The 12,919-nt window shown below is 41.2% G+C and overlaps 2 protein-coding genes across 23 annotated transcripts in view; one reads left to right on the top strand and one right to left on the bottom strand.

Annotated features, from left to right (window-relative positions):
* LOC110984389 (single-stranded DNA-binding protein 3-like) overlaps positions 1 to 12,919 on the top strand; it is a 102,956-nt gene that overhangs the window by 44,142 nt on the left and 45,895 nt on the right. For 8 of the 16 annotated variants that reach the window (XM_022244554.2, XM_022244561.2, XM_022244555.2 and 5 more), the window contains 5 exons: positions 5,982 to 6,101; positions 6,886 to 6,918; positions 8,171 to 8,200; positions 9,706 to 9,768; positions 11,446 to 11,512. In XM_022244554.2, coding sequence (XP_022100246.1) covers positions 5,982 to 6,101; positions 6,886 to 6,918; positions 8,171 to 8,200; positions 9,706 to 9,768; positions 11,446 to 11,512 — 313 coding nt within the window. The remainder of the gene's footprint in view (positions 1 to 5,981; positions 6,102 to 6,885; positions 6,919 to 8,170; positions 8,201 to 9,705; positions 9,769 to 11,445; positions 11,513 to 12,919) is intronic. The other 8 variants (XM_022244553.2, XM_022244564.2, XM_022244563.2 and 5 more) reach the window with 8 other exon arrangements.
* LOC110984391 (uncharacterized) overlaps positions 1 to 12,919 on the bottom strand; it is a 32,615-nt gene that overhangs the window by 5,788 nt on the left and 13,908 nt on the right. The window contains exons 7-13 of one of the 7 annotated variants that reach the window (XM_087143729.1): positions 11,431 to 11,534; positions 9,650 to 9,722; positions 8,546 to 8,725; positions 7,879 to 8,087; positions 6,318 to 6,401; positions 6,001 to 6,117; positions 5,166 to 5,312 (exon numbers count right to left, since the gene is read on the bottom strand). The gene's annotated coding sequence lies outside the window, so the exon portion shown is untranslated. Of the gene's footprint in view, positions 1 to 5,165; positions 5,313 to 6,000; positions 6,118 to 6,317; positions 6,402 to 7,878; positions 8,093 to 8,545; positions 8,726 to 9,649; positions 9,723 to 11,430; positions 11,535 to 12,919 lie in introns of all 7 variants that reach the window. The other 6 variants (XM_087143732.1, XM_087143728.1, XM_087143734.1 and 3 more) reach the window with 6 other exon arrangements.

Here is a 12,919-nt window from a genome sequence, read left to right as displayed (position 1 = left end):
ATTTCCAACAATCCAGCCAAGCGTGCATAAAGTTCAAACCGCCCACTTGTCTGGCTGTACACACAGTGGTTTATTTCTGTAACACCAGTGCGGCCCCAACCCAACTCTAATTTTTTGTAGAGAGATTCTTTCACTGGCATGCATATAGACATGTACATATGTACACGTACATGTAAACATGAATCAAAGCTCATCACGGAAGACTGTTTCTTATAAACCTGTAATGTTACCGGTATAATACTCAAGGCTATAGTATATTAAGTTCTATTGCACAAACTACATGCAATAGAGGACACAAGCGTTTTCAGTGTGAAGAGTTATAATTGATTGAATTCTCAATTCAGAGGCTGTGTTGATTAAAGACTGAAATAATCCACCCTGAGCTGCAGTGTACCCTCACCAGCAAAAGAAAGACAGATGGTACTAAGTTTTCCAAACGGGTTCTTGCACACGTTCGGGGTGCATGCGAAGACCATACAATCCAGACTAAAATTTGTTGCGCGTACACAGCATGCTCTGTGTCAAACGTGCATAAACTTGTGCGCCTATGCAGTAAATGCGTACCAAAGGACTGTAAATTTCATTTCAAAACACGTCCTCTTTTATTCCTGTTCGAAGCGGATAATGATGAAATAGAAACTAAAAAAGATTTACAGTTGTGCTAGAAGTGGAGAAAAGTGTCTGACTTGCATACCATACTGTTAAGAGTTCTTGAGAATGTGAGTTTAGGTATGTCGTGGTACTTTTTCAGAGTAAAAAAGAAACATAATCACATAATAAAAGCAAGAAGCTAACGGTACAGTATAAACTTGCAATAGCAAAGTACACGCTTGAATATAATACTGCATCCACTGACAAGAAGGCAAAATTTTGTGGGACAGGAGAAATGTTCAATTCTGTGCTTGCATGATCTGTAAAGTGTTTGAGCAAGTAGTAACACTATCACAGCCACATTGTCACCATCTTCCTTGCTGTAAGGGTACAGAGCAATGAGAGCACGCACCTGTTAGTGCCTCTAATTAAGAATAGACAGTTCCTGGTCAAAAGTGAAAGTGTTTCGGGGAGAAGACCGGGATATCCTTATTACACCAATGATTTTTTTTTTTAGCTTAAAGATGCATGCTAGTGGCATCATCTTATGTTGATGTACACCGACTTCTCACAAATGAGCATTCAATTTACAGTTCTAATCACAGTGCTCTTGCCTGGGCGGTCACGGTTCAAATATTATTGTACTACTATTGTTCACTATATGTATCCGCCACTCAGTTTAGAATACAAGTGGGCTTGTGTTTACACCATAACTCTATTTATTTATCATACATATCTGTGTGAATTACTCAGTCAGGTTTCTATTCAATGGAGACTGTTCGAAATATTTACGATATGAGACATATTTACATGGATGGGAATTAAATTAAAACTTGACATTTGAGATCACTGAATTATTTATTCAGAAATGTACAGGTTGTTGAAAAATGCTAATTTGTCACGGATTCCTCTGCCTTTGCCGTCAACGCTCACATGGACCCCCACAAGCCAATGGTCACACTCCCTGATCAACCTTTACAATGCCAGGGGATTAACTCCTGCTTCACTGCACGCACAGAAGCAGGAGAATCCCCTCCTCAGGTTCTGATGCATTTTAATCACCGCTATGCATGTTGGACAATGGCCAGAGACACAGGGTGATGAGGGGGGAGGGAAGGCTGGACGGGCATGCTGCCTCCCTAGATTTTTACGCCTCTGTGGCCTTGGGAGAGGTGTTAGAAAAATTCAGTGGTGATCTCGTGCTTGGGTGATCTGGCAAGTTTGGCCAGTCTTTTGTGAAGCGTCCTGTAACAGTCATTGGTAAACTATGTGGTGGACTTAATCTACTATACATCTACATGCTCTTTGACTACCAGAAAGATGTCATGCAATTTTTTTCAAAACCAGACAGAATCAGAATTGAGAAATATCTTTCTTTTAGTTGAAATCACAGCAGTTGCTATATGATTGACACATTGTAGCCCCAGCACTTTCTACATGGACAACTCGTCCAACTAAAAGAAAGTCTGAAAATGTCCTTGTGTATGGGGTACCTATGGCATTTGCAAGATGATGTTCAACTTAAAGCAGAGGCTTTCACTAAAATGTTCAGTATTATTAGTGGTTTTCAAGAAAGCTGGGTTCAGGCCCAAGCTGGCCTTCCTCTGTGGAGTGAGTTACAAAGGGGGCTATTTTATGCTACCAATCATTTGTAGCCATTGCCAGAAAGAATTTGACTAGAATTCCTTGGTGAGGTCCCCGCTCGGGCCAAGGTAATAGGGAGTTAGTGCAGCAATTACAGGCACTGACAGTCTAGGAGACTGCTCAGGTGCTCATATACATGTAGGGGTGAGGTATGTCTCTCGGAGGGCTCCGCTCACCCGTGAATGCAATTCCCCCTTCCTTGAACCCTTTTCCTAATTGTATTTACCCCTCTTCCGAAAGTTTCATGGTGTCAAAGTTTACCTTATGGCTTCTATAAAATGCCTGGTAAAGGCTTCTGTAAAATGGAGCTGTCAAGAATCATACTTGATAGTGTTCCTCCGTTATTGCTTGGTTTGCTACAGTTTACATAACTGAACTTGTGCTAACATTAGATATGCTGCCCTAGCTAAATTAAGGAGTTTGTGTACTTATAGTAATTCCAGGGTCTGTACCACTTGCCCTCATCTGCCACACTGAGGTGTCTCCTTATTTTGTTTGCCCCACATTTTCTGTGCCTTTGTCATGATGAAGGAGTTTTGAAATGAAGCAGTGGAAAGGGATAAGAAAATGCTTCCAATTCATGGCCTCTGGTGTTAAGGACCAGTCAAATGTGTTGGAGAACTCAAAGTACCTGAAAGAATGGGAGCATTTTGAAAAGGGGAAAAATTCTGAGAATCATGGCCAAAAAATGCCAAGTGGAGGACTGGGAAGCAAGTCTGGGACATGATCCCTGCTTGCCTTAGCTCTTTTTTTTTTGTGTACCAGGAGTAATCTGATCGTTTGTTTCTCCTTTGATCCCTGTGCAGTTCAGTGCCCCTCTGGCCCCCAGAAAATAGTGGAGGGAAAGGAAATCCAGATTTCCATTTCTGCTTACAAATACATGTACCATGTACTTCTCAGGTGAAGGTGTGGAGACCTTACGTAGGACTACAAAGAAAGAGAGGATTGTTTGGCTCTAAAACTGTACGTGCAATTGCATGAGTATACACGAATCAGACTTTAAGCTTGAGTGCTCATCTACATGTGTGACACTTAAGTTGCATGTTTAAAGAGCGACTGATGTCTTGTCTTGAATTTTATACGGTATCCTCATTGGACCATGTTATGACCATCATGTAGGACTCTGCCCTTGAAGGATCATGGGAAATTTTGGACCACACTGTGGTGTACGTCCTTACTGGTTCCTATGAGATATTGTTATCTGTGTCCAGTTACACGTAGAAATTCAGCCAACGAGTCAGCCAGTCCATCAGTAAAGGCCAAACAATCACTTGAAACCCATCAATGCTTTGCTAAATATGGACTTCTTGAAGATTACATGCAGTGCTTCCAAACGACATGTGGTTTCAGAATATTTGGAAAATTAATATCTTCATAGGGTGTGTGAGATTTGAGCAGATTATGTAAAAGTCCCTGTACAATAGCAACAGTTGAAAAATGATATCTTGGGCAGCTGCCATATCCTGATTCCCGAACAGCCCTACCGAGTGGGAAAATGTCTTCAGGTACTTCAGTGCATTTAGGTAGAGACAGTATCTGTCTGATATGGAAATGCATGAACTAAGTGATGTGTTTTTATAACATCTCAGACTTTGCACTGAAGCCTCCAAAGTTCATCAGAAACCTACATGTACATGTGTGTCCGCGTGTAGGAGTGGCAACTTTTATGTACGTACAGTTGCCATTTACTGAGTGAGGCAATTTGTGGCAGGATTACCAAATAAGGAATCAACACCTCTGACGACGCGGAATCCAAACCACGTTTTAAAAAACATGTTTACTGAATATCATGCTCGTATATTTCCCCAAAGACATGCATAGTTTCAGACAAGCTTCCTCTTCGGCCACGTGCGCAGGCTCACCCCAGGGAGTAACTATCGGAGGTACCTGGGGCATTTTTTTTTTATTGTTGAATGGACGGTGCTTTCCTGGCTGCATGGTTTCAACGGAAAGGCTTCTCGGACTGCGGTATGGTGTTAGAAGGGGTAGAGTCATTCTAGAGGAAGTACCTAGCCGAGGGCTAGGCACCAGGGTCAGCTCAGGCATGACCTACCTACGCTAAAGTGGGACAAGGCGGGATCACCATGGCGTCAGGTTGCAGCGTGACTGAACAGAATTCAGATCACAAACAGGATTCTCTTAATGATGGCCGAACTTTCCGCCCACATTTTTTTTTTTTTTTTTTAGAGTATGATTTTTTCAGCATCTTGTGGCGTAAATGGTCATCCGGTGCAATTTATTTCGGCTTGAAGGCAGAATGTACCGGTACCTTCCTACAGTGTACCTATCCGTGTGTGACCTGTGGTGAAATGTAAATGTGTGCATGTGTGGCTTCCACTTTCCTCAGCATCCTTAACCAGCAATGTTGAAAATGTGAAGAAAGTGTAACCGAGATTAATTGTAAAAACCTATAAAGCTCTGAAGAAGCAGATGGTATATTGATATTGAGATATATCTACACTGGACAGCAAAAGAAACTTGCCACTTCTGTCAGAGGCCACACATAAAACTTCACTCCATAGAAATAAACAATTTTTGTACACAGGTATGCTGCAATACCCCTTACTAATCACATGCCCAAAAGCAAGTGATTATCTTTATAACAAAGAAGAAATTGACATTTATGTGTGGCCTTTGACAGAAGTGGCAAGTGTCTTTTGCAGTCCAGTGTAGATGTCGTTGGTTTCACCATGAAGTAACATATAGGATACTTTTGGTGGATCACAAAGCGAGGTATCGTCCATAGACTTTATACACACGATACAACAGTTCGTGGTGTGGCATCTATCCATGACATGTCAGTTTGTCATAGTCCAATGACATACCGGTACATGTGGTTTTGATACGAATAAAAGTTCAGGTGGTAGGCAAGAGAGAACCAAAATCCATGGAATGGCATTACGAAAAAAAAGAAGTAAAAATGATCTTACCCTTGTTTGAGAACTTGAGCAACCTCACTCCAGTTGTCTGTGATTCTGGGGTTTGGAAAACATTCGTAGGTGCTTTGAAATCAAACACTGAAGTTGAGAATGAGCAAGACATCCACTGTAGTGTGTCACCTCGTGAAGTTAAGGGGTCTTTGGAAAGTGAACACAAGTGATGTTGATAGTTAACATCTTGCACATTTGTCGGGGTACAGCGAGAATACATCATGGGTTTGTAGATTGTTGGAGCAGTTAGGATGAATGGGTGCTGATGGTAGGGGGTTAGGAAGCTGTGAAGGCTGTCAAAATAAGAAGATCCAAGGGTTTTTATCAGTGGAAATAAAATGCTGATTTTTGCTTTTTCCCACAGAACTTTATTTTCATGTAAAGAAAGAACATATGCAATGGAAGAGCTACATATAAATTAATTCTTTTTTTGGAGACAGATAGTTTCTTGCTGTGGTTTCAGTTGCCAAACCAGATTTTTCTTTGAAAGGTTTAATGGAACAGTTTGGAGCCAACAAAATTTCAAAATATGCAATACTTTCCTCACCAAAATATAGAACTTTCACAAATGTCGTCATACCTTTTACACATGTACATGTACGTATCCATGTTTTGTTTTGCATGCTCTTTTGTTGAATGTTTTCTTGAAGATCTCAGAATTTGCATGGCATTTTTTTTTCTTTCTCCCTTTCATTTTGTGTGTGGCTTCCTGCATGCATGCCCCTCCAATGTGTGTGAACTTTGCGGTACATGAAACATACTCCATCACCTCCATTGAAAACCTCCCCCCTCCCCCACCAAATCAACCATTGTTAGAATCCCATGCGACACTCACCCTCACACCAGAACCCTGGCCCTGGGGGTCCCCAGGGGTCGCAGCCCTCACCCCACGCTCAGCATCATCACCATGGCAGTCCCATGATGCAACAGAACCAGGTGGGTCATACCATTCCTTTCAGAGGGATGGGGAAAGGGAACATTTCAGAGTCATTAACTTGAGCCATTCCTAATGAGATTCTGGATTTGGAATAGACCGTTACAGTTCTTCTGAGAATTGGATCGATATCGCCTGTCTTTATTTCTTTATTTTTTTCAAAACTTTTATTTGGTGTGCTTTGTGTTAATACGAATGCTTGTAACTCCGTGTGATACCCGTCATTTCCCGGGGAACCACTTCTATCAAAGCTTGCATGGTTACTGCAGAGAGTCTTGTTAATGGTCCATTGCACAGAACTCCTGTATCGATGAAAGGGGGAGGGGAGAACGGCAAACATTTATTAAGTGAGTTGGATCGGGGAAAAGCCTAACACAGGCCAAGGGTCAGCACTCATAGTGAGCCATGTGGCTTCATTGAGCCATGTGCAAAGCCTCACTCCCCCTTCCCACAAGCAGAAATGATAGTTGCAATGCTCTCTCGAAGTAAGCACATTCATCTGTCAAGAAACCCAACATACAGTGGAGTGGCATTAAGGGTAGCTGTCACACACTGCAGTGCTCCTTCACAGGCTGTTGATCCGGTGACATTTCAAGTAAGCCTGGAACTGCAGGTCCTCATTATTGCCGTGAAAGCAAAAATACAGAGGGTGGAAGTTGATTTAGCCCCCTTCCCCACTTCAAGTGATTGCATTTGACTCATTTGGGTTGGCCTCTGAAGTTGCAACACAGAAAACTGCGGGGAGATATTCTGTCTCACATTTTGCGTTTGCATCTTTCCTTTCAGCAGTTACCTCCTCATCACATGGACGGAAATCAAGTAAGTTGAAGTAGATGGCTGTAAACGTTTGAATCCTTGCATTGTTCTACCACGCTGGGCCAGTTTGGTCTGATTGCCGCACTTCAGTTCTCAAAAACAAATGACACAAACTGTGGCGATGGGGTGGGGCGCCAGCATGAGCAGTCTCTGTCTGACTGTTGTAATTTGTGTCATTACTTGAACACCTCAAAACCCGTGCTATTTATGAACCGGCATGCAGAGTGAAAGTGCTGGGTACATAGTGCTTGGGGGAGGGGAGGGATAAAATTTGTGTTCCTTTTCAGTAAAAGCCGGTTGACAGCTCTTCTATTTTGGACTGGGAAAATGTATTTGGAATGAAAAAGTGGTCAGTGTGTTTACCTTAGCTGAAAAGAGCATGTTAAGACTATAGAAAGAACATGCTTTTTTTCAGGCTGTTCAAGTTTTGATATAATTCATAACCACTGGTGAAACACTGCATGTGTGACTGGCCCCCTATTCAAATGATGGCCTGATGTTCCTGAGTAAACCTGGAAAGAAGTTGGAGTGCATAGTTTGCGTATACTCTCAACATTCACAGGTGTTTCAACAAAATACATCAGTTGCAGTTAGTTTTGAGGGGGGGCAATATCAGAACATGTCACAGGTTAAATAAGAAAACGGATCAGAAGAACAAGTCCAGTAGTCAATCAAAATTCACTAGCTGACAGAGAACAGCAACAATTTCAGACTCTTTACAGGGGTTCTGAACATGCAGCATTCATATTTCAGATTTAGTGGGCAAGAAGACCTGTATCCAAAACGCTCTGTGTGAATAATGGAGTTTCTTTGCCAGTGCTGTTTCAAGAACTAAAATTTTTGCCTTCTCTTGAAATGGTCAAGGCTCTAATAGCATGAAAGTTTAAACTGGCTTCTCAAGTAAAAAAAAAGCACTTAAAAAAGTCTTGGAGCGAGCGGGCTAGAATAGTCTTATTTTCTTACCTTCCCACGCTGTGACCTGACACCAGCCCACACAAGGTCACTCTCGGGCATGTGTAGGTTGACCTTTTCGTCTCTAGCGCTGCCTCCATGCCCGTTTATCTCCCAGAGTCCCCGAAGAGTCTGTGCCTCCCACTTCAGTAACCGAGAATTCCTCTGCCATCTCTTCCCTCCCATGGTGGATCCTTTTTCTTTCTCTTCTCAAATCAATACTGTACTTGGAGTGTGAGAAGGGTGAACACACAGGGTGAAATGACAGGTTTTTTGTTCTTTCTACCTCTTTCCCAACTCACAGTTATCACCTCATCCGATGGATATGAACCAGGTATCGTAACTAGGTTTTCCAAAACCCACTCACCCTCCTTCCAAAAGAATAGAAACTACAAAAGAAAACGCCAAACATTTAAAAAAAGCCAGTAGCTGATTGTTTTGGCTTAAACCTTGAATAAACCATCTGACTGTAAGCCCCATTGATATTGGGTCAATTGTGAGAGTGCACAAGTGTACGACAACACTTGTACACCTAGGAAGATTCTTGCCTAATTCCTCGTGATAGACACTAATTTTGAATCTTGAGCTGGTCAAAGGTTCAACTTGATTTCATGCAGTTGTGTTGTACCAACCTGTAGTTATTAAGATGTGATGAAATAGCATTTTTTTTAGAACTCACCAGAACTTAGATGGTAGCGGGCTCTCCCAGTTCAGAAACACCTGATGCTTTGCTGTACCTTATATCTGCAGAATTCAGCTCTTTCTCTCTGTCTTCCTCTCTCTCTCTTTCTCTCTCGTGTAGTCACGATGCACTGATTCCCTTTGAGTGTTGTTTGCGGTGCCTCATGCAAATACGAGCCTTTGTATGAATTAAAAGAAATTGCCAAGTGCAGATCAGTCCCTTGTGCCTCATGGCACCGACAGCAAGTTAAAGTGTCATGCGAAAAAAGGGTGAAAGTAAAAAAAGAAAATCAAAATCACAGAGACCCCTCACCGACCTTTTTTATCAACTAACTTCTGTATGCACCTCTCTGAAACATTCAGCAATGTCCAAAGATTCACAGCCAGCATTTTAAGCTCCAGTTTTGACGCATGAGCATGCACTGCATTCCTCAACAATTTTTCTCTGCTGCTGCACAATTTACAATGCCTTTCCAGAGCACATCTTCGGAAGCACAAGCAAGGAGGAGTGGAGGCTGCCATGCTTTACCTGTAGTCTTATAATACATGTATATTCAACCTGGTTTCATGCCAAAGAAGCAGCACTGATCGTAAACATTAACCTGAGACGAGCTCATACCAGCCGTTTGCACAGTTTGAATACAAACACCACGTGTGATGAATTGGCACATTTTCACTTGCACTTCACCAAGTTAAACAAAATGGCAGAGAGTCAACATTTTTCTTACTGGAGTTGTTGTAGTTTTCTACAATCTTGTGCAATATTTCCAGTGTGTGAATTGTGACTAAGACCCAGAAGTTGTACCGTATCTGCCACCACAACGACAGTAGAAAAACAACCAGCCTGCATTCTTATAAGCGTTGTACACACATTACATCATAATTGTGGTTCTCATTTTTAAAGCATTGCAGGCAATTCCTCACAAGTCTATCACCGGCTGTCTAGACTCAATTCAAGTCCATGCTATTCCAAGAAGCTGTGACTGTTGGACGTGCATCCCATCGGTGCAGTGTATTCATGACTGAATGAATGATTTGACTTATGATCGACTTGTGATTGGACTTGCCTACAACCCTGCCTAGAGATAAGACTCATGCATACCAGATGAGAGTGGTCGATGCAACGGTTAATGTCCTCCCATTTCTTGTCTTTCACAGCCGTTTATGTCACCCCGCTACTCAGGCCCGAGAGGCGGTCCCGTCAGAATGCCAGGGAGCCAGGTAAGAGCAACACCCAAGATTGTAACAAATTTTGTTTTTGACAATTCGTGTGTATCCATTTTGCAGAATTAAAAAAACAAAAACAAAAAATCAAGAATAAATTTCACACCAGATGACACCAGGGTAATTGTTTAATCCAGAAAAGGGGGGGGGGATTTTTAGTCAGTGGTAACAGTGATGTTGGAGATGATGACTTTGGTAACTTTTCAACTGAACAGTAGTTACTTGTATACCAAAGCAAATATGAACTCCTGAAGTTTGGGCTAGCTGAAGTATTTGTGTAGCTTGCAAAACAATTTTGCACTCCCCTTGTCTAAATCTACCCATCATTTCATAAGAGTGCTTTCCCAACAAGGTATGCTTCAGTCCTAAGTGTAGGCTCGTAAGATATCTACTGCTGCCTTCTGTGTTACTCAAAACTTTCATGTATGCTGCAGTTCTAGTGAAATAAAATTGTGAGCTGAGAGGTGGACTTTGTCAGGATACTTGTTCAAGTGAGGACATACTTATTGGGAAGAGGATAGCTTTACTTCAGTTTTACTGAAAATCAGTTGAGCTACTTATTACCATATCGTCCATGTAGTTTATGTTTCTTGAATTCGTTCTTTGTAGATGACTTGGACATGCAGGGACTTGATAGAGCTGGGTCAAATTTTAGCTGAAATGTCTTGTGTTGGTGACAATTTATGGTAGATACATGTTTATGAGCAGTGTAAGCAAATTTCCATTTGACCAACGTCAAACTGTTCATTGCGTATTGAAAGATGCCAGTTTGAACAATACTATTTTGCCCACAATAATTATTTCTTGGAACTTATTTGTGATCTGCTCCACACCAGCTGTCAAGAATATGTTGGTGAATGTGAACTACCCCCTCTGTTGACTCAAGTGAGAAATGTACCTCAGTTTTTCTTGGTTGTGTGCAAAGAGAATGCTGCCCTCTGTTGATCCAACATAGTTTCTGTTGATTTTTGCCTCACAATAGATGCAGTATCCTCAATGTTATCAAGTCTTTTTGACTTGATAAAGATGTGACGTATGATTTGACTTTTATGTGAGAGATAATTGTTTTCCTGTCTATAATCTCCAGAATATCTGTCCGTGTAATATACCACTCATTTATTCCTGGCAATTTGTTGTGCAAGGGTTAGTAAAAAGGGGGCTCCTTGAAGACCGAATGGGTCACAAATACAAGCTGCTATGCACTTGACAACTGTACATTGCAGTGTGCTAGAAGGTTTTCTCATATCTTGACATTTATTTCCTTCTTACGAATGTGGACTATCCAGAATTTGAAAATTGATATCTAAACGTATAATTGACCATGATGGTATCTTGCCTTTCATATTTTTCATTTTGAATGTTGTCACTGTAGCTAGCAGTCTGAATTAAAATTAGTTTTCAACCTAAAATAGAAAAGTATCCAAAAAATTCCCAATTGAAGGCATGCTTCATCAGGACTCTTCGAAACTCTGACACCAAAGTGTCCAGGAGTCTACAAAAGTGCTGTGTTTTCCCATGACTTTAAAAAGGAAATCCACTTCTGTGCTAAAAACGGTGTACTTCACTGAAAACCTTATCCTAAAAAAGGGGGGGTTGAAAAATTTGTTAAGTTTTTGAAAGTGTCTAAAACAGTACAAGGTTAATAATATCGATTCTTACCTGACATTTCCACAGCCTCCACCCGGGGGCATCCCCAATTCACAAGGCATGATGCCCAACTCCATGGACCCAACAAGGCCGGGTAAGTCCTCTTCCTTGTCTGTCTTGCATGTTTAAAGGAACGATGAAACAGAAGAGAGACATTTTAGTCCTTTAAGCACATCAGACAGGATACACCGGGGAGTCCGAGGTTTACTCACGATGTGTGTCGAATTATTGATGCGGAAGGCAACAGCGTGTACTGTTGTGGGATACCCTAGTGTTTCTTCGTCACTTTCTGGTGAAGTGATCCGCTGATAATGTGGTCATGGTGCATGGTTTGAAAATTGCTTTTTGGAGTCTGTGATGCTGTTGCCCGATTGTGAGTGAAAATTGTTAACTGAAATGGTTTTTACTGGATCAAAAGTTAACATACCACTTTATGAGTGTTGACAGATGAAATGCTTTCAAAGTGGCTACCCTACATCAGGGAATTCACTTTTTATTCTGTGAAACCGTCAGATTTAAATGTGAAAATAGTTCAAATTCTTCTCAAACCATATCCCAACAGCCATGAAATGCTCTACATTCATTTTTGAATTCATCATTTTATTATTGCTTTTTGATGTAGCTATTAAAGAAAATGAAATATGCAGTGTATGTGGTTAGCATCAAGATTATTTCTTCATACAAAAGACTTCTGTGTTCAATGTATCAAATTTCTTAAAATCTCAAAGTATTTAGCAAAGTTTTTTAGTTAGCTCTGTTTTAAAACCAGATTTGATGGGGTTTGAGATGTTTGCTGTATACTAGAATTGTTGCCTTCTTTTTATGGCCAAGATATGTTCTTTTTTTATTTACATTTCATCTCTGATGTTTATATCGTTGGCAGATATTTACTAGTGCTTTGTGTTGGCTAATACTAACAAAAAAAAAGAGAACACCGTTTTAGAGCATGTTGTATTTTCTTGAAACTCTAATGTAGCGGTACCGGGTACGTTATACTCATTTTTTAGTGTTGAAGAATGAACACTACATTCTTCAGTGTTTCTCATGGCCCCTCGATTTAGTCCTGAGTAAGTGCGGAAAAAACTGCCTAGATTGATGAATTATCCTCGGACTGGATGAATTGTCCTTGGGTCGGATTACATCATCATGTACTGCTTGCGCCTGGTGTAGCAACCTGTCTTCTATTTGATGCTCTTTTCCTCAAATTGCATGTGCGGCTTGCAAAGTGAATACAATCCTGGGAAGATTCATCATCATTGTCCCACCCCCCCTCTTTTCATCGACTATTTGTAAAAGTGATGTGTCTTCTTCACCATTGCTGTCAAATGAGTTCCTGCGTCATGTACTGTGGGGACCTCCTTCCTTTCAGAAAGCCCACGACTTGAGTCAGGCGCTCAGGCACCAAACGTCATAGGAATTGATCAAAGTTGTTTTTTTTCTCACACTTGTGCCTCCAGTTCTAGTTTGATTGATTGACCCTTGCTTTACCCCTTTTTTCCCA

The sequence above is a fragment of the Acanthaster planci genome, linkage group LG12, assembly GCF_054643075.1.
Source record: "Acanthaster planci isolate LZ-2023a linkage group LG12, COTS_SCS, whole genome shotgun sequence".
Taxonomy (NCBI): Eukaryota; Metazoa; Echinodermata; class Asteroidea; order Valvatida; family Acanthasteridae; genus Acanthaster; species Acanthaster planci.
The sequence above is the reverse complement of the archived record's forward strand: the minus strand, read 5'-3'. Positions and strand labels throughout refer to the sequence as shown.